Source organism: Coloeus monedula (genome assembly GCF_965178545.1).
Source record: "Coloeus monedula genome assembly, chromosome: 1".
Classification (NCBI taxonomy): domain Eukaryota; kingdom Metazoa; phylum Chordata; class Aves; order Passeriformes; family Corvidae; genus Coloeus; species Coloeus monedula.
In genome coordinates, this window is record NC_138781.1 from 91,220,455 (window position 1) to 91,246,235 (window position 25,781).

Here is a 25,781-nt window from a genome sequence, read left to right on the forward strand (position 1 = left end):
GTAGAAGTTAATGAAGCTGAAGTTAACTTCATCTAATCTGTAGACCTTTGGAACACAAGTGAATGTGAGTGTGGTTAGAGTTAAGCCCATATTGGGAAGCCTTTGCCACATCACCAGAAGTGCTGTATGGAAACAATTCAATTTCTCTTATCCAAGCAGGAGTCTGAAGAGTCTTTTTCCAACTCTTTCACATTTCTGTGATTCAAAACCAAGCATATGTATTTTTAGTTTGTATGTTTGTTTGATTTGCTGTAAAATTGGGGATGGATGTGATGATGAGTTTGGTTGATACAAGTCATAGGAAGGAGGTAGCTTGAAATAGCAGAACTACATTTTCTCTTTGAACACTGAACTTTGTAACTCTTAAAAAACAGTTATCGCTGTAATGTGAGAGTGCCTACAATAGTATCATATATTCTTGCAGTTGTCCAGCTGTATGCAGAAGTTGCATACCTGCTAGCATTTATGAAAATTAAAATTGAGAATATCTCCATCCCTGTCATCTTTCAGCAAAGGAGGGAGTTAGAATAAGGTGACACTGCTAGGACTGTGTAGTTAAGCAGTGCCTTAGCTGATATGCAGTGACTTGTGTCCCCATGGCTTCCGAATGGCTCCATGAAGTATTCTGCCACTCGCTTCAGAAACCCACCACATGGGAAGCTGGAAATGTGTCTAGTCTCTTACATTTTTGTTTTCATCATGAAGTTCTTTTGATTTAAAAAAAAAAGCATCTGGACTAGACTGATGATGGGAACTGGATTTGGGGATAGCGACCTCTTCCAGACTTGGGACAGAAAAACAGATGATTGCTGGAGAAATGTGACTGCTTCTATTATGTTCAGATGTCCCCCAAAAGTATCTTTATTCATTAACTTTATTTGGCAAATTGTCCAAAGGTAAATAAGTGTGTGGTTTTTCAGTCAAACCTCTGCTTCTGAGTAACTTTTTGTGCCTGATAATATTCAGAAGTTTGAGAATAGAGAAAAATCTTCAGTCGATACATAGAGTAAAATACTAGTACTCTTATCATTCTACTAATAAGTAGAATATATACATATATGTGTGTGTATATATATGTGTGTATATATATATATATATCTCCGTTCTCTAGTTTTACTTTATTAGGTATTCTTCCAAGAAGAGTTTGTGGTGGGTTTGTTCCATGGTTTAATATGTGATATTTGTTCTTCAAACCGCTTTGTCACTTTTTAGGATGCTTAAAAAGAATAACCTATTAACAATGAATTGCTTAAGAAAGATGTTGCAATAGGTAATATTTTATAATTTGGAGTCTTAGTTGATATACTGTCTTCAACCATTTCCACACATTTTATTCATAGGTTGTTGTGATTTTGTGTTTTTGCTGTTGAAATGTTGTCTATGAGATTGGACAGTGTCAGGAAAGGACTGCTAACCATATCCTTAAACTTACAGGGTGAAGTTATTTAAACACAGCCGTAGTTTGGGTATTTAATATGAGTACATTTTAATGAAACTGTTGAAAGAACAAATTTCACGTGCAGAAAACCACAGAATAATAATAGAGTACTTTTCCACTGTACTTGCAAACTCAAATAGTTTTTTCCCCTAGGGTCCTTGAACTCTACCTTGATATTATTTAAACAGGACATTGCCAAGGCCACTAACTCTAGCAAGTTGTTTCATAAGCAGTGGAACTAATGAAGCAATTTGTTATCTTTGTTTTCCTTCTTCCTTGCTTTTTCCTTGCCATCCCACATGTTCTTGGTGGCTCAGTCCTGCTCTATGTCCTGTGTCTGTTGTCTTTGGTGCAAATGGCAGCCTGCAGCATGGCTGGTGGAAAGCTGCCTGAGAAATAATTTTCTAGCTGGGTCCCTTTCAAAATGACTGGAAACTTCCTTTTCTCTTATGAGAATGCTGATGTGGAGTCGTTTGTAATGCCATTTTCAACTTGAATAGGAACATAGTTCCATTACTGTCAAGAATGACAATGCAGTGGGCAGATAGATCCCATAGTTACAGGAAAGAGTCCAGAAGTAGGCAGTGGGAGGAACAGCACAGCTGCCTGAGGAAACAAGGATGAAAATGCTGTGCTCCTCATGGCTGTCATGTGTTTGAGTGGGTTTAGTTTTGTAAAGAGACTCCAAGAGAAGGTACTCAAATAGTTTTGTTATTTCTCTGTTTTCCTCTGGCTTTGACCATAATTCATACATTTTATTAGTGATGGCTTTCACAATCAGGGACAGGGTGACCTCTGAGCTCCACTTGAGCTACTCTGTGTATTGGTCAGGAGGAAAATTAATGTCCTGAAAACACTGAAGTTTTGATATGCTGCTTTGTACACAGTTCCTATATCAAACATACTGCAGGTCTGAAGCTTGTGAAGCACTCTCTGCTGCTGTCATGAGGAAATTTCTGGTCAACAGCCTATATTAAATCAGAGGTCTGACTATGATAGGGAGTAGGTCTTGGAAGAAAGTAGTTTGGTATGGAAAATTGATGTGGAGCAAGTGAGTTTCCTTCTACATAATTTCTAATCACTCAAGAAAATGATACAGTAGTAATTTGATCTTAAATCTGAAGACTGCATTTGGAATTTAAAATATTTCTGAAAACACACGTCAAATATTGACTTGGAGGCTTTAAAAAAAGGAAATAAGATGCAATGTTACATCTTCTGTTTTGCCTTTTAAATGTACAGTACTTCAGCTTTTCTGTACATAAAATGTGACCAATCACAGGGTGCATCATAGAGCTGTTGCATGACTTGATTAATTAGAGATGACTTTTTCAGATCCTTAAATGCTTTGCATGAGATACCTCAGTAATAGGTTATTGAATCCCTTCTCTCTTCAAAATTAATTGCTTTTTTTTCTTGAGTAAGGTGACTTTGTATTACATTAGATGTTTTCACAAGCCAAGATGTCATTCAGCAGTATAACAAAAGCTAAAAGGGTGTGATATGAAAGGGATTTTGGAGCAGGGAGTGAAGATAAATTCCTATCGGCAATTAAGTTCATAAAAAATCTTTTCCTCTCCCATTTCTTTTGTAACACAGCTAAGGAAATATCAACTTGGCCCTGCCCAAGGAAAAGAAGTTGCTGAAACTGCCAATCTCTCAAATCTTTCCTGTTGCCAGAGGTTCAGCCCAATGACCATCTGTTGAGGACAGTGTAGTTCAAGGCTAACATCATACATCAAATTAAGGGGCTGGTTGGAAAGCTCAGCATGTAACTTCTCAGTCATAAGAAAAAAAAAAAGATGTGCCAAATGGCCTTAATCATATTTCCCCTATGTAGGCACACAAACCCCATTCTTGTGATCAATTTTCATTTGCAAACTCATTTCTAATACAGAATTCTGATTCTGCATAGTTTCAAATCTTGTTGCTTATTATCTACTTACCTTGCTATTCACCAAAACATGAAATCTCACTGTTGCATCCATTGCTGAACAGATCATCAGGGTAGTGTTCAAGAGAAACAAGTTTCTTTTTCATTTATTCTGCTGCTCAGAAACACACATTGTATTTAATAGACATGTGACTAATTCCAAAAGACCTGTCATGTTTAAACTGGTTTGACTGTGACTTGCAGACTTTAGGGTCATGCATTTGCAGGAACTACCAAATAATTGCCTAGTCAGGCAGTATGTTTCCATACTCTAAGCTGTATCAGAATGACATTATACATATCATAATATTTTGTTGGTGGTGGTTTTGCATAAAGCTAGTTTAGTATGTACCCATCCAAGATTTTGCCATCTCATGAAAGGAACAGACTTTACTAGACAATTTTACTCTGTGATCCATAACAGGAAAATGCTAGAAAACTGGTGCTATATATAAATAAGGTGCATGTTTGTAGAAGACAAAAAGAGAATAAAGAGGTCTGTTCCTTATCATGTTTGATAGCACATTACACACAAGCATGAGTTTAACCAGAAATTGGTTCTCATGTTACTGTGGTTTCTCTCAAGCTAAGTGTTTTATACCTTATTTAAGATAAATCAATCACAGTCTTTATCTGGACAGAGAAGACAGTTTTAGAGGTACTGATGGTGTTTATTTGCCTGGAGTACTAAAAGATACCAGTGTTTGGGACTGGTTAATAAAAGAATCAACAGATTGAAAACAATGAAACTGCACAATCTGAAGACAGAAAGAAAATAAAATCAAGAGTGTAAATCTTTACAAGTGAAGCATAATTCCCGGTCTGGACACAGGCTGATGGCAAATTTCCAGTGAAATATTTTTGGTTTGTGTTTTGCAATGGAAAAAATTAAAATTTTAATTGAAACCAAACCCTTCTGTTTCAGCAATATCTGAAAAAGCAAAATAGAAAGGTGCTCAAAACTGTTTAATACCTAATAGGCCAGTGTTTGGGCCCCTGACAAAGGTGCAAGGATACTAGCTCAGGAGTCACCTGAGAGTAAAGAAGTTTAATCCTTTTATGTCCTGTAATCTCCAAGTCCTACCCTGTCCTCCAATAATTACATGCAATTTTTACACAATGAACAGTTCTTATGGGAGACACTGAGGGGATTGGTCTGCTTGTAGGGGAGAAAAGCAGAGCAAGATTGCTTTCACTTTGTGTGCTGTCCTGGAGAGCTGTGAATGGTCTTTCATTCATCCTGTCATAAGACAAAGAAAAATGTCATTTTAGACTACTTCACAGGAGGAGAAAATCACTTCCCCACCTCTTCAATATTGTCACTGGTATTCCAAAAGGAGGAGAGGTGAATGCTCAAAAAAATCCCATAGCATCTCATGTCTTGTTCCAACCACTGCAGCCTCAGGTTTATTCAAACAATGTCTGTATGATGTGGCAATTGCTGCAAGAGAAATGAAGCTACATCAGTAGTTCATTAGAGAGGACTTAATACAGGGCTGATTTCTACCCCAAACATATTCTTTCAAAGCTCCCATCAGAACTGCATGTATTCATCTGAGAGCCACTTTGACCTGCAGTATGCTTTGATTTGTTGTATGAATTACCCACTTCTGTGTACAGATTTTTTTTTCATATTTTCCCCTTCTTGTGGACCATGATTGATGGTGTAAATAATAATTTCCAGGCATGAGCCTTTTTTTTTTTTTTCTGTTGACCATTCACTAATCGCTATTTGCTTATCCCTTTGTTTTGTTGGTAGGCCAGATGAATTTCTTTTTAATGGCCTTCCTTCTCTTCATGTCAGAAGTCTCACCACAGATAAATGACAGATGCACACCACATATGTAGCAGTGCACAGAACTTATAATCATTACCCAAACCATTTGCAAAGTTCTGAGAAACTTCATTTTCAGAATAGTAAATGCATGTATTTTTCTGCTATTCCTAGCCTTACACATTCTGTGGAGGAAAAAACTTAAAGGAACATTCAGAATAAAAAGACTGTTGTTTAACTGATGATTTTGGAGCATCTTGTATCTAAGCTTATAGGGGTTTTCATCTCAATCTAACTCCTCTCACACCTTCAGTCCAGAGCTTGAAAAGCACTTAGCAACAGGTTATTTACCTTATTTAAGCATCCCTCTTTGAAGATTTGAGAAAAAATGGCTGAATATTAAAATGGTACCTAGCATTATTTTTATATACTCCAACTTATAAAAATCTCATTGCTTGAAACATAGTTATGGCATCACATGGAGTCTTATTTGCTCTACTGGTACACCAGCCCACAGAAACACAGATTGTTTAATAGTTACATCCCTAATGATGTAAAATGTCCAGGTGTACACAATATTCAGTACCTAGGATGGGATTATTCACATATTTTATGCATACTGTATTTGAGTGTTGCTTCCCAGCATTGTGATCCTCCCTGTGCCATGCACACCCTGTGACTTGGGCAGATGCTGCCTCTCTGAAAAGAAAGTGGAGGAAGTGGCCTGTGTTCACTGTGGTCCATAAAGCAGCTTTTAGGGCCCCAGCATGTATGAACTCTTTCTCCGTTCTGGTAAAGGAAGGTTACACTCATTTACAAGGTTTTGTTTGGTATTCTGTAGGTTATTTGAATTTCTAGATTTTTCATCCTTAAAAGATGCTGCTTTAAAATTCTGATGGAAAATAAGGCTGATTAGAAACGCTTGGTTTAGGTGACACAGAAGGATCTCATTCTTGTGATCATTCCTGCCTTCAGGAACTATGAATAAAAAGGAACTGAATTACTAAATAGACTTGTCACCTGTTTTTGGAGTGATGTAACTGACCTCAAATGGAGAAGAGAGAGTCTAGAAAGAACTTGGATTGTTTCTATGTTCTGTAAGGCACTTGCAAATCCTAGTATTAGGGAGTTTCAAATGTTTTACCCCCTAACGTCTTTCCCCTTGCTTGTTTGGCACCCCAAGACCCAGTTCTGTCTGGGTTATGTAAGCACTCTGTGCAACACATTTCCAAAGCTCTTGCTGTAGGTTAAGGCTCTTTCTGATGTTTAGCCAGCCCTGCATGCTTCTGAGACAGCTGAGCTCCAGTCACCACACCAGAGGTGGCTCTTCCTGCTTGTGCACTCAGTGCTGGAGCTCTTGGCTGGCTTTCTGCAGGCCACATGTGGGAAAGGTTCATTAAGATGCTGGATGCAGTGGAGACATCATTTTACATAAATACAGGTGAACAGCTTGTGGAACACTGAAATGACGTTGTTCCAGAGATTACAGAAAATTTCATATTAATTAAAAAGTAGTGGGATGACATAGAATCACATGATAGAATGGTTTGGGTTGGAAGGAGCCTTAAAGATCACCTAGTTCCAACCCTTCTGCCACTGGGTTTACTTCCACTAGATCAGTTTATCAAATCTTCATCAAACCTGGCCCTGAAAACTTCCAGGAATGGAGCATCCACTACCTCTCTGGGCAACCTGTTCCAGAGCATCACCACCCTCACAGTGAAGAATTCCTTCTTAACATATAAGTCTACTCTCTTTCAATTTAAAGCCATTATCCCTTCTGTTCTTAAAATCAGGGGAAATTACAGGTGTTTCTTTTAGCATCACATCATTTGATTCTGTCTACTCATTCTGAATAAGAGAATATGAATTGGAGCAGGAGTTAGTAGTGTGCCCTTGTGTGAATGAAGGTCAACTGCATCCCGGGCTGGGCTGATGGGAGTGTAGCCACCGAGCTGAAGGAAGTGCCTCTCCCTGTTTGGTGCTGATAAGACTGCATCAGGAGTTCAGGAATCCAGTGCTGGGCTCCTCAGTATGAGATAGATATTTATCTACTGGTGCGAGTCCAGCAGGGGCTCACCATGATGGTGTGATGGGGTAGAACACATGGTATATGAGGAAGGGAACTGGATTTTTTCACCTAAGCTAAGAAGGAAAATCATATTAGGGCCATTCCTACTTAAATTATTACTCTGAGATTCTCTCAAGCTCAATATTTATGTTTCTTTTTTTTTGATTATTACAAAGGAAAACAATGTATTATGATAATATTATATATTATACTATTACCATATAGTATTAATATTTATTTTATATGTTTGTTGTTTATTATAATAGTGGATTTATATATATACACTATATATATATTATATATATATATGTGTGTATATATATATTATATTTTTTTTTTTTTAATTTAAATATGTATATAAAACCTTCCATTCCAGGAAGATCTTTCCTCCTTTTGTGACCAGAAGGTGATTTTATCCCCTTGAGAAACATGAAATTGAGCTGCATTGCAGGTGCCAGTGGGTTGCCAATGGGCTCTTCCTGCCGCACTAGATCTGAAGTTGGGGGCATCTTTGCACCCCACAGGAAAGGGTTCCAGCTTCCCTGTGCACCTCTCCCTGGCAGGCTGAACAGTGGTTGCACTGAGTATCTCTTCAGCTGCAGCTTTGCCTGGCTGTATCCTGCCAAGAGGACAAGTACGTGACGTACAGTAAGCCCATGTCTGCACCTGGATTAGGTTTCAGAGGATTTGGCTATAGTAAATCTTTATTTAAAAATCCAGTGCCCATTTCTCCTTCAAATTTGAATAGTGTAAATCCTCAGTAGCTACATCTCCCAAAGTAAAATATTTTTATTCTATTCTCTTTTTACTTTCTTCCTTTTTAAAAAGAAAAATAATTGAATCCTGAATGCTTTAATCTGACTTCTACAAATATTGCTTTGGTCTCTAAGTCAATGAACTTTGTGACAACATTCCTTGTAAAGGTTAAAGCCTTTCCAGACAAGTGATTAACAACTGGGATAAGCCCTTCCATGAGACATGAGTTTTGTAGCCTGTTGTATGGTATCCTTGGCTGAGTCTGTAATTGTCTAAATATAAAGAGATAAAAAGGGAAGGGATTGCCAAACTGCACTGTATGAGGTAAAGCGAGTCAGAGGGAAAAGGTTTATAATTTTTCTTCTTCCTTTTGCATTGCTGGCTTGTTCTTATCTTTAGCCAGAAGATGCTAACATCATTTCCTCTCTATAAATTGGCTTGCACATGATACAAAAACACAACATGAACTTTCTTTTCTAGCTTAATAGAGGTTTTGATGCTTCACTGTTTGGATATTCAAGAATCCTGATTTAATCTCAGAACTGTTAAAATAGGGCTTTACCAAGCCAGTGAGTACGCATATTGCCTCAATGAGCCTTCTTTTTTAACTAAGCGGCAATATTTAGGATGGAAATTTGGATTTAATTGGAACAACTAATGTTTGCAAATTGACAATAACAGGACTTTTTTTGAGCTAGCATGCCTACCTCTTTGTTGCCTTTCTAGTCTTGTTTGAAATAGAAGTGTGTACGGCCCATGGATTTTAAAAAAACTGTAACTAGTGAAGCTGATTCAGAAAGCAGTTGTTCCCCTCTTCAATAGCATGTAAGTACCAGAAAAAAAATCCCAAAAACAGTCTTAAAAGCTCTCATGAAGATTTTAACAGTGATTCAAATTATTAGTGATTCACCTCCTTATGAATGAAATATGAAACATGCAACTTTCTATTGCTCCCATTGCTGTGCCATTTGGGTAAATCATGTGAAATAAAGTGATAGTCATGGGCAAAAAGTCCCATGACTTCACAAAGGAAAGCAAGAACATCAGTGAATTGCTGCTGTTTTTTCCTGTTAAGAAATCTCCCAATTTCGAGATTCAGTTATTTTATTTGCAATGTAGCTATCTAATGAATTGAAACAGTATGTCCTACAAACACATTTTAGAACTCACTCAGGAAGCTCTGAGGCACTCCCACTTTGACAGTCAAATAGTTAATCACAAATGGGAACTTCAGGCCGACAGGTGGTCACAAAGTGAACATTTAACAGATAGGACATCATATGGGAGGCCACATAAAAAAAAATTGGCTGTGCTTCACATGGGTTCTGGCACCAGGCATCCCTGAACAGACCTTTCAGAGACTTCTTGGTGCCATGGTGGATAATTAGAGCTGATTTTAGTGTGAGCATGTCAGGCTCTGGACTGCTTTTTCATCTGGATGTGACAGGCTATCAGATGTCTTGGAGGGGCTTTGGCTGGCTGAAGATTTCAGTTTCCTAGGGGCAGTGCACCTTCTCAGTGATTGCTTGCTCCTGTTAAGAAGCACTGTTACTGCAGTTTTGAAAAGCACTGCAGGATGAGCACAAAGATTGTGTGGGTCATGGGTAGCTAGGTAAGTCCCCAGTATAGGCATTGTGCAGCTTGGTCTAGGACTGCAGTGTTTTGGTTTTGTCCTTGCCCAAAGCGTCCAAAGCAGCAGGCAGGCTTAAAAGTGCCCACAGGAGTCCCAAATGCCATTTTCTATTAAGCAGGAAACAGTGTTGTTTTAAATGCAGGTTTTCTCAAAGCTAGTGTTTGTTACTGCAAGCAGAAAGCACCCATGGTATACACCCTCAGGGGAAAGCACCTCCACTTCCAGGGCACATTGAACTTACAGTGAACTGAACTTACAGCGTCCTTCTGGTACCAAAATGGGGAGCAAAGCAGCAAAACAGAGCTTTTCTAATCACTCCTTTTCTCTGGTACTGCGAGTGGCATTTATTCCTTACAAAACCATCTGTTAGCAGATGCTGTTAAGCACAGGAAGCTGATACCTGCAGACAGCACCCGAAATCAGCCAGCTTGAGCCTTGGTCTGGTGCAAGTGCAGTGGGCTGCCCTGAGGCTTCACAGGATTTGCAGGATCTGCAGGGTGCAGAGGGACTTGCTCTTTATTGCAGCAGCTGCCATGGACAACAGGCAACAATTTGAGCAAAGGTACTACCAAAGGTTCTTCTTTTTGGAAGAAAAAGAGATTTTCAAAAATAATGTTAAGCCTGGCGTGTCCCTCACTGATTCCTGTCAAATGGAGATGTATGGGAACTTTGCCATGCAGCACTTAGTGTAAGTGCACCCCCGTGTCACCATGTGGCCAAGACTTGAGGTTTTAAGAGCCATCAAAAGTAATATCTAAGCTTTCCTTTCTAAGTAAAAAACCCTGATCAGATTAGAAGACAATGTGTAAATGGTTATCAGGGAAGTATGTTAATGGTAGAATAGTTCATAGTAATTTGATAAAACTCCTATTTACAAAATAACAAAAAAAAGTGGACACTTTTTGGAAATTCTTTCAATATTTTTATTAAACAATTGAACTTGATTCCTAAGAGACATGTCACTGCAGACCAGAAACACCATGGTATTGGCCTGGCAGCTGAATACACAGATGTACAGTGCAATTGTGGGGAAGTGATTTGTTCGGTTATCGGGTTTCAATTTCCTTTAATTTGTCTACCCCATGTATCTATGAAGTATCACTGCAGCAGTACAACTGCAAATTAGACTAACCAAGAGTTTTGAGGGACCTTGTCAGGTTTGTCACTGGCGTTTCCTGGCTGTAAGCCCTAAAATTCAACAGTTTGATAACACATCAAGCCTGAAAAAGTCTAGATTCAAACAGCAGAATATTCTGCATTGCCAGTAGTGCCATTGCATGCATTAAGCTCAATTCTGCATGAGTGGGTAAACCCCAAGAAACTAGAAAAGTAGCTGGATCACTGTGGACACTAAACTGTGTGTTAATAGCGGCAAGCTGCGTTTTAGCTCATTACCTCCAAGTGAGCTCCAGTGCATGTCTGTGGGTGGCCGTGTGGGCACAGTAGCTTGAATCTATGCTGGTTGCACTTGCAGTCTTGTTTAGAATATAGACACAGTCACTGTCTTGCGACCATGTGTGTGTATCTATGAAATTATTAATAATGATTTTTTGCTTCTTAGGAGAGTTGTGTTGAGAGAACTTGAAAAAAAAATTGGGAATGGGAATCAGCCAATATTGACAGAAACTGTATAACAATCCATTATTTAGATTGAGAGTACAGCAAATTTGACCTGGAATCAATTCTCCCAGTAGAAGTCCTCTCAGCATGTAGCGCCCTGCCTATTAAAAAATCCTTCCCTCAAGCAGAGTTGGTTTTTCACATACCTATCATGCCAAGTAATCATATACTTGATTATCCCTAAAAATTCTTACTCAGCTCTTTTAGTCAAATGATCCTCTCTGGAAATGGGAGCTCTGTGGTGAAATGGGTAGAATTTGGCTATGGATATCCAGTAGATCCATTTTAGTAATGCTCAGTCTTTGATGAACGCTCACTCTTAAGAATGTAAAATAACCTGAGTTTGAAAACTTGAAGGCTGAGTGCTCAGTTCCAGTAGATCACACATTTTGTGACAGGGTGGGAGAGTTGGAGATTAAACACACTTCATCCCAAGTGGTGTTTAATAGTGAAGACCAATCTATTTAATAAATTAGGCATTGAACAGTAGCACTATAAGAAGAGAAGAAAGCATAAGGAGGAAATGATCCCATCATACAGCATTTAGACAGGATTAAAGGCTCAGAGTGAAAGGAGGAAATAAAGAAATGTGTTGAGAAATAAAGAAATATATGCTTTGTTAGCTCAGTAGGTTCTGTGTACATCAAGCTTTGGGCAGCAATGTTGGGGATATGCAGAGCTAGGATGTTCACCCTTTTGTTACATGTGGCAGTATTAAGCTTTCCTTTGGATTCTTTGACTGCTGGGACTTCTCTAGGAGAGCACTGTCCAGTGAATGAAACTCTCAGCCAGCTGACTACCTTTCATTTTTTCTGTGCTGTCACAGATTAATCTCTTCCGTTCGTGTGCTATTACCAGATGTGGACTGCTGTGCTTGCCTCTTGCCCAGTGTCATTTCACACATCTGGGAATGCTGTGGTTTGGAGAATGACAAGTCACACTCTTTTCTTCCAGTTTCGCCTGGTGGTAAAGACAGCACTGAAGCTGCTGCTGGTGTTTGTGGAGTACACAGAATCCAACGCACCACTTTTGATCCAGGCGGTATCTACTGTGGATGAAAAGAGAGGTGAGTAGCCTTACCAGGGGATTGCAAAATCCCAGCACTGCTGAGATCAAGGTGGCATTTCATCCCTGCTTTCAGTGGTTTTAGAGTTGTTGTCATTGATGCCCACTTTGTGCAACACACCCTTCGTTTCTTAAAAGCATATTCTAAGTATTCGTGTAATCTAAGGTTGTTTGAAGAATTAATTATAATGGGAAAGTGAAGAGTGAAAACTGAGGCACTTGACTGCCTCCTGGGGCACCAGAGTCATTGCTCTTTCCCTGCACCCACATGCAAAGTAAGCCCCCCCTGTATCTTCTGACCTCAGAGGCTCCTTTGGGCAAGACTGTCTTTCCACTTCCTTCTGGGAAGCAGCAGTCTGATTTAGAAGAGACAATGATATCTAATCAGTGTAATCCCTTTGAAGAGAGAGACGAGGTCAGTAATAGTACAGGCTTTATAGTAAAAGCAAAACCATATGTTGTTACATTAAAATAAAACCCTGGAGCAGATATTATACTATGAAATCTGTTACCCTTCAGGCTCATGAGAAATACTTGAATATGTATACTGTATTTTTTACAAATAAATAGAACAAAAATGGTTCTTTCTTGTTCTTCCCACAAAGCCATCGCTAAGCTCCTGGGGCATTCTCTCTTGATGCAAAACATTCCTTTGCCTCAAGGAGAGTTTTTGAGGTTAGGAGATCTATTGTTGTGGTCTCCAACATGGAGGTTGAAAGCAAGGTTCCCTCTGTGGAGCAACTGCCTCCATACTGAACTTGTCTGGGAGACCTGATACGGTAAAAGTGAAACAAGAAAATATTGGGGGCTGGGGAGAAAGCTTATGCCAGAAATAGGAAAAAGGAGCCAGATTTTGCTTTCAGTTATCAGAATGGGTTGAAAAGAAAAAACCCAAATTATCTCTTATAGCAGGGAAGCAGGCAGGGGCAATTCAAAACAGTGAATTCTGCAAGTTGGCTTTCTGTTTTGAATTAAAACCAGTAAACCTTACAATGCCATAAGCATAAATATAATTACAATATTTGTGTACTTGTGAGCACCATGACTCATTTTTTCAGTCATTCTTAGTATTTCATCAGCTTTCTGAACTCACTGGTATTCTCAATATGCTCAAACTGCCATATATCTACTAACATGCTAGTAAAATCATTAAAGAAAAAGGAGAACAGAGGACCCTAAACAAAGTATTGCCTTCTCTATCTATAGAACAGCCTTAGGCAATCATTTACATTCCCCAAAGTAATAAAAGAACTTAAGTAACAACCTAAGACTTGAAAAACTGATGCATGTAGTTAGATGAGCATATGTTAAGAGCATAATGAGAGATTTTACAGGAATTCTCATACCTGTGCTTTGGTGGATTATTTCATGGACTCTTGCAAATACCTTAGCCCAAATACCCAGTTTTTTCCTTCTTCCTATTTTTTAAATTATTTGCATTAAGCAGTTGTACTTAGCTACTTAAAAGATTTTTTTTTTCTGGTTTTATATTTAGTTTCCTTTTTAGGTCATTAGTGTAATATAGTCACAGAGTCATTTTGGTTGGAAAAGACTTTTAAGACCATCAAATCATTAACACAGCATTGCCAAGTTCATCACTAAGCCATGTCCCTCAGTGCTACATCTACATATCTTTTAAATACCTCTGGAGATGGTGACTCCACCACTTCCCTGGACAGCTGGTTCAAAAACCTGACAATGCTTTTGGTGAAAAAAAATCTTCCTAATATCCAGTCTAAAACTCCCTTGATGCAACTTAGGGTTATTTCCTCTCATCCTGTCACTTGTTACCCGGGAGAAGAGACCGACCCCTACCTGGCTACACCATCCTTTCAGGAGTTGCAGAGAGAAATAAGGTCCACCCTGAGCCTCCTTTTCTCCAGGCTAAACAAACCCAGCTCCATCAGCTGCTCCTCATAAGATGTGTGCTCCAGACCCTTCACCAGCTCTGTTATCCTTCTCTGGACACGCTCCAGCATCTCAATGTTCTTCTTGTAGAGAGGAGCCCAAAACCAAACACAGGCTTCAAGATGAGGCCTCACGAATGCCAAGTACAAAGGGACAAGCACTGCCCTGGTCCTGCTGGCCACACTGTTGCTGATACAGACCAGGATGCCACTGACCTTCTTGGCCATGTGGGCACACGCTGGCTCATGTTCAGCTGCTGTTGACCAGCACTCCCAGGTCCTTTTCTGCCAGGCAGCTTTCCAGTCAAGCTGCCTCCTACCTGTAGTGCTGCACGGGGCTGCTGTGACCCAAGTACCAGGACCTTGCTGATCTTCATACAATTGCCCTTGTCCCATTGATCCACCCTGTCCAGATCCCTCCTTAGAGATTTCCTGCCCTCCAGCAGATCAACACTCCCATCTAACTTGGTGTCACCTGTGAACTGACTGAGAGGGCCCTCAATCCCCTCATCCAGATCGTTGATAATGATTTTAAACAGGAGTGGCCCCAACACTGAGCCCTGGGGAACCCTGTGAGGAATCATCTGCCAGCTGAACTTAACTCCAGGCACTACCACTCTCTAGGCCAATCACCCAGTCAGTTTTCTACCCAGTGAACAGTGCACCTGCCCAAGCCATGAACAGCCACTTTCTCCAGAGGAATGCTGTGGGAGACAGTGTTGAAGCCCTTCACTTTTAGCTGTGGATGTGCTACGTTTTAATTTATAATTTTAAATTAGTGGCTTATAACTGAGAAGTACCTGCCTTTAAGGACTGATGAAACAAAACAGAAAAATAGGAAAAAGCAATATGCCTTTTTTTGAACCATTGTCATAAATCTTGCAGGTATGTAATTAAGTTCAGCACTGCTTTGATAAAACTTCTGTGTTTCATGTACATACAAAGTGATGAGATATGGCATAATTCTTCAACATGTACCACACATGATTAACTTATAGAACCCCATATTAACTCAGCCTGGTTTCAAAGCGATCCCATCTGTGGTTTCTGTGTGCAAATACATCCATATGCAAACTGAAGTACAGAGATCCACAGAAGTACTGGCTTTACTCTGAGGTACAAGCAGACCATAAGTGAATAACTGCATGGTCCTCATCATGTTGGGATTAGCTTCTACTTGCACTTCCATTTAGCTCCTCCCTTCTCCCACGCTTTCTTGTTTCAGAACTGCAGAGAAATTCAGTCTCTTCTCAGTTTAAGCATACCAGACTGCACAGGCTCTGGAAAGTGGAGCTGGCATTGCAGTCTTCTGTCCAGGGCTTCTTTATCATAAGCATATTTTAGGACAGAGATTAAAGCCAAATGGCCCTCATTATCAGTTCTCTGCTTTTCCTGCCATTTCATTCATAGTTAGATTCCACTAAATTATTGCACATACTGTAGGTACGATGGAAGGATGTAAGTTCATTCACATATAAATAGCCAGGAGTACAAGATGTCAAGGTCTTTCTAAAAGTATTACTACCTTTCCATCCTATAGTTGCTGGAGACAGGCACTCTCTAAGTTGGTGGCAGTTCTCATGCAAGGTTCTGCAAGATATTTCATGCTTTATACAAACTGCAGATCCTTTGTAGTTGTGATGTCAAGATTTTGTTACAACATGAACAACAGCATTAAAATAAATACATAAAAACACTTCAAGAGGAAACTGAGAACAGAATGGAACTTCAAACAATGGGCAATGTTATTCAGAAAATAGACTGTATTAATTTAATATTGGTTTAATTGTTGCAACCTCTGTGTTCTTTGTCTATACACCATGCATGGTTACTCATAACACTACAGGTAGCATCAGATTTGAGGCTTCAGCCTTTCTGTCAGAGTAGCTGTGATGAAGAGCTCTTCCCAGTGACAAGCCTCTAAAGGGCAGTCAAGCAGTTCCCATTTTACCCATTAGAAGGCAGGAGAACACACAAAACTTGATCTCTGCTGTTTCACTTCACTGAGCCTGTTTCATCACTCCCATCGATTTTGCCACAAGTCCTGCGTAAAAGTCATAACCTTATGGAAACATCCCCATCTGCTCCCAGAAAAATCACTGGGATGCTACATCATCATTCTCCTACATCATCATTTTTCTACATCAGGATCTGGTGAAGAAGGAAATTCACCTATTCCCTAACTAGAATCAAGAGGAGGCAGTACTCTCAATACCTTTGGCAATGCTGCTCCAATATGTACTAGATGAAACCTTTCTCTTCAAATGCTATTTTCCTCATTATGATCACAATCTGAACAGGTCTCTTTTCACTTTAAGCATACTGGACTGCACAGGCTCTGAAAGGGGGAGCTGTGAGAGGGGGAGCTGAGCTGGATCTGCTTATGTCCTGTGCTGTATGGATCATAGGTTGGAAACTATAGGTTCTCATTATATATGTGCAAGGAATATTAACCCAAGGACAGCAAAGCAGTAAGTTCATGGTGCAACTTCCACAGCAGAACTGCCTTATCCCAGGTGGGTAGTAGATGGCCTTACAGCTGTTTCCATGTTCACTTCTTGGCTGTTCAGATTGAGATCATAATGGAGGAAAAGCATTTGAAACAAAGATTTAACCTGGTACAAATTGGAGTAGCTCTGTCAAAGTCATTGATAGTACTGCCTCCTCCTGACTGTAGTTAAAGAACAGATGAAGAATTTGGAATTTAAGCCTAGATTTTGGAAGTTTAGTAGCAGCAGTGTAAAAGTTTTTGAAAGATAGATGAGTTATTACAGGGCTGCCTTACTAGTAAGTGTGGCTGATCAACAATTTTTTAAAAATTGTATTCTGAAATAAAATAGCAGCATTGCTAGAAGAAAATTATATATCAGCATTGCAAGAAAACAGCAAGGTGACCATGAAATTATTCTTTTATGATAATGAAGAACTTTTGGGATATTCATGGAAAAAAACAAACCACATGGATGCTGCCTAAAAATCAAATGAGGATTGTTCCAATAACAGTAGAACCTGCCTTCAAAAATAAAGGACTCTCACTGAATAATGCAGTGGATTAAATAATTACTTTTTAATGTTGATATCAACTCACTGTTTTTCTAAATGCCACTGTTGTAAGTCAGGCTTGCATAGTTTCCCCATTTTGTTTCTCTTTCCTTTTTCCTTCCATTTTTCATTTTTTCACTGGAAACCAAAGGAAAACATTTTTGTAGTGAGAATATCATTCCTGCTGATCATATATAATTTGCAAGCTGAGTGAATTTGTTCCACGTGACTTTTGAGCTTACACTGTACAAAATTCCTAACAATATAGAGAATCTGGTAAAGATGTGTCTAGTGGGTTTTCATTACAGACATGTATTTGAATTAGCATTTAATTAGTAATGCATATAAATACATCTAGCGAGCTGAGAGTGAATCCACTCCTCCTTTGATTTTGCTTAAGATAAAAAAGCCCTGATTCGGTAGTAAAGATCGGAGACTGTCTGAGAGGGGAATAAAAATGAGAAATATTGCTGTCTGCACATTCACTTTCAGACAGGTTTTTCCACACAGTGCACTGCCATTGCCTTGAAAATGCAGATCCTTGGTTAGCACAGATTTTATGTCTGTGTAGCAGGATACATGTATGATACCATCTTTAATAAACAAGAGCTGTTAGAGGGTAATGCAGAGTTTAGACCTCGGCGTGACTGATCAGCCAGCGACAGGCGGCTGTGGTGGCACATTTGCATTTTGCTGCCTGATTATACCTGAAGTCTCATCATCTGTACAGTGTTCAGGGGATGGGGGCTGTAGGAATACTCTGCATGTTTCCCTCTGAAACTGAAAGACAGTCACAGTTATGTTTGTGTAGTTGAATTGAGTATATCTCTAGGCTAAGCTCTCTGCTTAGTGCTCCTCACCTTTAACTTTACACCAAAAAAAAACCACTGAATGGCAGTCTTTCATTATTTATTTCAGTTTTCCTAGATAAAATTTGGTAAATGCAACCATCTTGCTGTTCAGTCAAATGAAATAGGATGGTTTTACAAGGTACCTTCCACAAGAGGCTGAGTCTGGGTGGCGTGTTGCTTGCCTGATGTTTTTAGCACGATAATTCACTAAACCATTAGGGTTTTGGTGTCAGATAAATATGCAAATTCAAATCAATATGCAAATTCAAATCAACATGCAAATCAAGCAAATAACTAAAAGCACAAATTTTGACCTTTCTTAGTGGAAAATGAGAGAATCATATCTGAAAGTTCTGTAGGTAGGTTTCCTATTAAAATAATTTGAGAAAGAACCACAGCAAAAATCTTTTCCCCTCATTGATCATTTATTTTATCCAAGGCACATAGCCTGTAATTTGAGAAAACTGTTTCTCTGCCACAATATTTTGTTAACCTGACTTACCTTAATGCAGCACAACTCAGCAATAGCCCCAGAAACAGGAGCATCAGGCACACTGAAAGCACAGCATGTAGGTCTCTGCTGAAGATTTATCGAAGCCTGTGTGAACCTATGATAGGCTGGGTAAAATTCCTGTCACCTGATTTTTAGAATTTTGGTGTTAATCACACTGTGCTAACAAAGCTTCCTTCGTCATCGAGGGAGAGAAGTTGGTGCCTTCAGAAGGAGTCCACCTGCCATATTTTATATCCCTGCAATAGGTTGGACTGTAATTTTCACTGTCTGCATTAACCTTACTCTCAGGGGAGCAGGAGAGACTGTAGACAAAGCTGGATTTTTCCACTTGAAGTTTCACCTGGCCATGTACTCCAATTTGTGCTACTTCTTGGATGAGTGTTGTTGCAGTAGCTTTTCATTTTGATCACTGTAACCAACAGTTTCTGCTTTTCTTCTAGGAGCCAAGCCATGGTCCAACATCATGGAGATACTGGAGGAGAAGGATGGGGTTGATACAGAACTACTGGTTTATGCAATGACCTTGGTTAACAAGGTTTGTTTATGTTGTTAGCATGACTACTGCAGATAATATTAGTGTTTTCAATTGTATAGTGAACTTCCCTGTTGAGAGTATATGACAGAGGAGACCTGTCATGGAGAATTTGCAGGACAAACTGTAATCGGTCAGCACACTCCTGTTACTTGTGCTGCAGCCACCCAGAGGCAGCAGCTGGGAGCAGAATTGTTATTTTGGTAGAAGTTGTGTGGAATTGTGGTCTGACATGGCTCCTCTCCCAGCGCTGACAATGCAGTGCTGAAGGAAAACGCAACAAGCTAACTCAACAGATTATCCAAGGGGAGAAGGAAGGCAAGTGCTGGTGGAAAGATCACATGCTCACAAATGCTTGCATTGTGCACAGTTTTCTAGTTCAGATAGTTCAAATATTTTTTTTTTGCTGCAAACTAAATATGACGAATTTAACAGGTCTGAGTGCTAGTAGGAGTGCTTCTGCCTAAAAAAGTAAGGTTAAATTTTTTCTTATTTCTTTATATCTTCTGGTGATGGGATTTACAAGTCATAGTTTTGCAGTCAAGTCAAATGTTTTCTGAAATACTGACTTATGCTATTGGGAGGGAGAAAATGGAAAGTCCTTTAAAGTTAGAAATTTATTAGTGTAAATTCCTTAAAAATCAGCATCCAGTCATAGACAAATCATTGGGGGGGTACTAAAATTAAAGATTCATTTTTTTTAAAGAGCACAGAAAGCCAGCATACTCTTGGCAAATAAAATAACTGTGTAGTTTATGGTTATACTTAATAGGGCAGAGTATTAGGAAATATTATTACTACTCATTTTATTCACTTGAAGATCCTGAGTTAGTTCATGGAGGTCATACACCAAGCTGCCAGCTTATTGGGCTCTTGGCTACATAATTGGAATTGCTTCTTTGTTGTTGAGTTTTGGTTTTTTTGGGTTTTTTTATAAATTTATTTCTTAATGGCAGATATTTCCCAGCAAACATGCCTGAGAGAGACCAACATCTCCTAGTAACATTACTGATCTTACTGTACTTATGCTTAGAGTCACCCTTGCTCCTGCTTCCATGGTAGTAAGGTTCCTCTTGAGTTTAGAAGACCACCTTACCTTGTTGCTGTAGTCTTTCTGAAAAACATCATCAGTTATGTTTGCTTCTGTCTGTAGCTGCTATTAAAGCCAAGGTCACTAGTCATTAATGTCTCTGCTTTACACCTTGTTGTTTTGTGTACTGATTCCTCTTTCTGAAATAGTTCTCTTCATCATTTGCGCAGTTGTAACCTACCTGGTGTTTGGCTTCCTTGAAGATTTTGTTCTCTGGGGACTCTTTTATTATTCTGTAGTTGATTCCTTTAGTGTGAGTTCTTCAGTACATTTAAAGCTATTTTTAGGAAGAGGTAGCTCTTTAAATACATACATAAAGAAAAAGCATCTCACAGTCAGAGGCAAGGCAGTTATGAAGATCAAGGAAGAGAGGGATCCCACAAATCCACACTTATAATTATGATCTGGCTTATGGACAGCTTTATGATGTTTTTAATGGGATATTTTTCATGATTATAGAGAAAACAGTAAGTAGCATGTAACAGTTGTAATTTTTTCCCCCACAGAGAATACAAAGAAGGCTCAGATGGTTTCAGCTTCTCTAGGCAAGGAAATGTCAAAATTTTCAGTGCAGGCAGAGTCCTCATGAAGGATTTGTCTTAAGGAAGCATGCTTGTACTCCTTTTTCTTTCTCCATGTATCCATTTACAGACTGTTTTCCTTCCTGCTCCAGAGCAGAAAATGCATCTACCCAGACATAAGAATTGCTCCTGTCCTTTTATCCTCTCCCTCTCTTTTGTTTATGCTTAACCAACTTACTTATGCTAATATTCTATTAACCCTCTCTTAATTTGTGAGGATTTAGGCATTCATGAATCTCTTACATGAGAGTGATCCCAGTGCAGATTCTTCTGGTTATGTATAGTTCCAGTATAACCTTTGTTATCATCCTTGCATTAGTTAGAAATTGAATCTGATATGCTTTAGGCTCTGAAAGTGGATCTGTGAGTTTTTGACAAATGGTGCAAAGGAAAAATATTTTACTTCTATATTTTGGAGTTCAATTGCCCAGTTCTGGTCAACAACATGCAGTGAAAATTGGATTTAAACTGCTGTGTGATTTAAAATTATAATAACCAAATAAAAGACTGCCAACAAAACCAGTTGCTAGTAAATACTACCTTATGCTGCTGTTTTTCCAGTCTACAGTTTGCCTTACCTTGGATTTTAAAAAGCTATACTTGAAGGTGGGTGATCTGCATATCAACATTTAGATGATTTCCTGTTATTTTTAGAAGATCTGACTGTTCCTTCACCCTTTTGCAGATAAAACATCACATCTTACTGTGCTTGAAGGCACTCAGGTTAGAATAGTGGCTGTCTGTGTCTTTCATTTGGAGCTGAAAGCCTCATAGTTGAACACTTTTCTATTATAATATTTCCAAGTTAAACATCCAAGTTAAAGCTCCATTGAATGTGCAGTGTGATAACTCCATTTGCTGAATCCTCAGATTTTTACTCAATGCTAGGTGTCAGTTTAGGCAGGAGGAAAATAAATGTGGTATCTGTTTTCAGCACTGTTCAGGGTGTTTTAGTTTCATAGTCTTCAGTGGGTTCTAAACAGAGCCTTAGATACTGTCTTGGAAAGAGACAAATTCTTAATTAAAGCCTGAACATATAACCTTAACACTTAATTGATGTTTGTGCTAAGAATTCCTGTTGTAGTGGATTTCACCAGTCAATAGACCTGTAATGACTGAAGAAGAAAATGTTGCTGTGTTGTGTTTAATTAGAAAAAAATTAAATTTAAAAGTACCTTGTTGATGCACATACTTCAGTGCCTCACATCACAGGAAAGAGGTGCTTTAACAGGACAGCTATGTCAGCTGCCTGTTTCTCTCTCATTAGCCATGTAATCCAGACCCATTTTTCTGAATGTAAAGGTTCTTGGCGTAGGGAGGCAGCCCAGAGTGGCTGCTCTTATCTGCACTCTGTTGCTCAGAGCCACTTTGGAAAAGATGGGCTGTAGAAAAACAGCATTCACAGGGGACAGTTCATCCCATCGCAGGCATGCCAAGATGTCACTCTCTTTGGAGAGGGCTTGTGTTTTGCATCTCTTTCCTTTGCTCTTTCTCTTCTCTACTGGGAATATAGATAAATTATTTCATTAATTGAATGGGAGAGAGGAAACTGTTTCAGAGTAAACCTCTCTGGTGAGCTAATCCAGAAAAACTGTGTTGCTTCCAGCCTGCGCTCTCAGGTATTTTGCAGAAACAGCTCTGCATAGACTGGTTCCTGTGGCGAGGTATGTGTTGCCCTGCAAGTAGGTTGCACGGTGCGTTCAGTAGTTTCTGCTCAACATGTGCAGGATTAAACTAATTGTTCTGCATCCTGCATAAGGAGCAGTAAAAAATCTGCACACACTGACTAGAAATGCGTAGCAAGCCGGAATAGGAGTTAAGGAGTCAGTGTACCTTTAATAAGACTTCTTAAGTTGAAAGGGAGGAGGAGAGGATTCACTATCTCTGTAATACAAAACAATTTGTGCTCAGGGAAGATGACTGCTGCTGCAGGTGAGGAGGACAGTAGGCACATGGTGCAGGATATTTCCTGCTATCCTGATGTCACACAGCTGTGCAATGGACTTTTTTTTCTTAAGGCTAAACTTACAGGAATCAGTAGGAACTGAGCTTTACTCTTTTTAGCTAAATGGGTTTTTTCCCTCCCTCTTTGTTTTTATCCCTGTGTTTGATGGTTTAACATTCTCCGTTCTTTAAGTCTGTACTTGAATGAAGCCAGAAAGAATCCAGCTGTGTATTTTAAAGACCCACATTTTCCATACTTTTTTGTATGAAATAACAACATTGATTTGTTTTGCCAATTATTCATTTTTCTACACAGTGCACAGAGTTGTTTGTTAAAAGTTGTGCCACTTGTTTTTTATTTTCTATCAGTGTCTCTAATCCCACATCATGGGTTTTACTTGATTGAAATCATACATAGCACCACTTGCCACCCGCTTTTAAAATCCTTTGTTTAATTCTTTTCAAAACAAACAGATTTAAATGTTTTTCCTTTGATTCTTAGACGCTGTCAGGATTGCCAGATCAAGACTCTTTCTACGATGTGGTGGACTGTCTGGAAGAGCTAGGCATTGAAGCTATTTCACAGAGACACTTGAACAAGAAAGGAACAGACTTGGACTTAGTTGAGCAATTTAACATTTATGAGGTAACATAACATGCCCTGTTTTATGCATCTTGCAGCTTGTGCAAACTTCAAAGCTGAGAGGAGGGGGGAATGTAACCTAGGTGAAATTTGGTTATCTCTTCTATTTTAAAAGAAAAACATCTGGTTGCTGGAAGTATTATGCACATTTGTATATGTGACCTGCTACGGTACGTAGCTGTGTTTTATCAAAGGCATTTCATATTAAAGCTGGGGCATAGTCCAAGGCAAACTAGCACATTTACTAGCCTCCTTTCTGCAACTGCTAGTTACACATTCTGAAGCAAGTAGAAGTTCTTTCCATGTGCAAAAGTATTCAGCTCATGAAAAAGGTTCGGCTGGGCTCAACTTCACAGTTGTTCTGCAACTGAATATCCAGCAAGTCCATGTTTATGAGTTTACACTGGACCAGCTCCTATGCAGTTTTCAGCAATGGAGTAATGGGTGACTCCCCATTTACCACCTAGGTATAAAATAACTACTTCTGAAGCATTTATGTAAGGGTAGGATATCCAGTTTCTTAATAATTAGCCTCTTTTCAGAGTTTGGAAGTGTTGGAGCTAGGAGGTTTAGGCTGAAGTTGTAATGTAAATGGGAATTAGCGTTCTAATGTGACAAAATTAAATTACTTCATCTGTGCCTAAGTCCAGTGAAGGATTTGATAGATTTGATTCTCCATTTTCTCCATCCATGACTCTACACCATGCCACTTCACTAACTGTAGCAGACTTAAGCTTTATATACAGCAATTTTCAGGAAGAACCAAAATAGGAACAAGAGAACGAGAGGGCTCAATATGATTTCTTTCTCTATCATCAGAGGCTTCCGTTTATAAAGCCCTTTTTAAAATATGCTGATTAAACTTAAAAGCAGGGATTCTTTTTTGTTAATGCTGTGTCTACTGAAAGACTTAATTGCAGAATTGGCAGTTGACTTAGTTGGGCACCAGCTTTTTTTTTGGTGACCAAACTAAATTTAAACATGTCTATGCAAGTTCTTCCTCTTTTCTGCCAATCTTGTTTTTTACCTGAAAAATCTCTTTTTCCTCACAGAAACAGATTTTACACCCTAAACAGAGACATCTCACTTCCCCTTTTGGTTTTTTTACATCACTTCTGGAAAGAATTACCAGAGTAACAAGACTAATAGAAACAAGAAGATGGGCATTCTTCTGATCACATGCATTGCCTTTTCTGTGCCTCTGCCTGTTCGAGTGGATCTTGCTCATATAATGATTATTTAAATGTTAGGCTGCATTTCAGATGAGATCCATTAGTTACTATGTTGTTTCTGCCAGGCATCTCTCCTCATGTACCATATGATAACACTTTGTTTCTATTAGAGGTACCTCACATTGGCACATCAAGAGCGTGCCGCAGTTCAAGATACGTGCATTGCATCCATGCTTTAGTCCTCTGATATTTCCAACACACTCTAGATGCTAAGTTCCACTTAATCACTACAAGTGTCATGTCTGAACATGAGGAAATGTTGAATCAGTCAATGCATGGAGTTTTTTCCTGTTGACTTCACTAAAGCCAAGTATTCACCTAAGTATTCTGGGAGGAAATAAAGAGAACTGGTTGTCCAAGACTGCTCAGCTTCCTTGTAAATTCAGTCCCACATTAAAAAGAAAACAAACAGATTATCAGATACATAAACGTGTTGTTACAGGTCCTACAGTGTTGTATGCAAGGCATTGTTATATAATTCCACTTTTAGAGCTGCCACACTTCACTAATGGATAGACAGCAACTTTCAGGGATAACTGTAGAAATAGTGATACTAATTGGAGTTAATCTTGTTGAGTCCAGGAAAGGGGTGTGAACACCTTGTGTGAACACCTGTGGTAGCTGAAGCGACTGTGTCAGCAACCTCAGCCGACTTCCCTTTCTTTCTCAGGTGACACTGAGGCATGAAGATGGAGATGAGAGTGCTGAGCCCCCTCCCAGTGGGCGCAAGGATCGGCGGAGGGCCAGCCTTGGTGCTGGGGAGCGCAGGGGGCTGGAGCGCCGGCGGAGCCGCAGGCACTCGGCACAGAACATCAAGAGCACTTTATCGGCCCCCGCCAGCCCCTGCGGGCCCTCGAGCTTCGTGCTGAGCCACGGGCAGCGCGTGGAGGAGCTCAGCGAGAGGTAAGGGCAGGAGCTGAGGGATACTCCCTTCATCTCCCGTTACTTTCTGTTCATTGCACTTTATTAATATGACAGCCTTTTCTTTGTTTTCCTCTTTTCATTGAAATCAAAGTTAAAAAAGCAAAAGCATATTCAGAGTTAAAACACTGGCATAAAAAGGAAGTGGGTTTGTAAGTGACTTACCTACATAGCTAAGTTCTTTCGCACCATCCATCCTAAGTAAGGGGACCCAAGCCACATAAGGTAGAGCAT

At 39.4% G+C, this 25,781-nt stretch overlaps 1 protein-coding gene across 4 annotated transcripts in view; it reads left to right on the forward strand.

The window, feature by feature from the left end:
• The window catches only part of FHOD3 (formin homology 2 domain containing 3), a 386,114-nt gene that overhangs the window by 250,233 nt on the left and 110,100 nt on the right, over positions 1 to 25,781 (forward strand). For all 4 annotated transcript variants that reach the window (XM_082288796.1, XM_082288793.1, XM_082288794.1 and 1 more), the window contains exons 7-10: positions 12,180 to 12,291; positions 19,045 to 19,139; positions 23,254 to 23,397; positions 25,297 to 25,529. In XM_082288796.1, the coding sequence (XP_082144922.1) occupies positions 12,180 to 12,291; positions 19,045 to 19,139; positions 23,254 to 23,397; positions 25,297 to 25,529 (584 nt within the window). The remainder of the gene's footprint in view (positions 1 to 12,179; positions 12,292 to 19,044; positions 19,140 to 23,253; positions 23,398 to 25,296; positions 25,530 to 25,781) is intronic.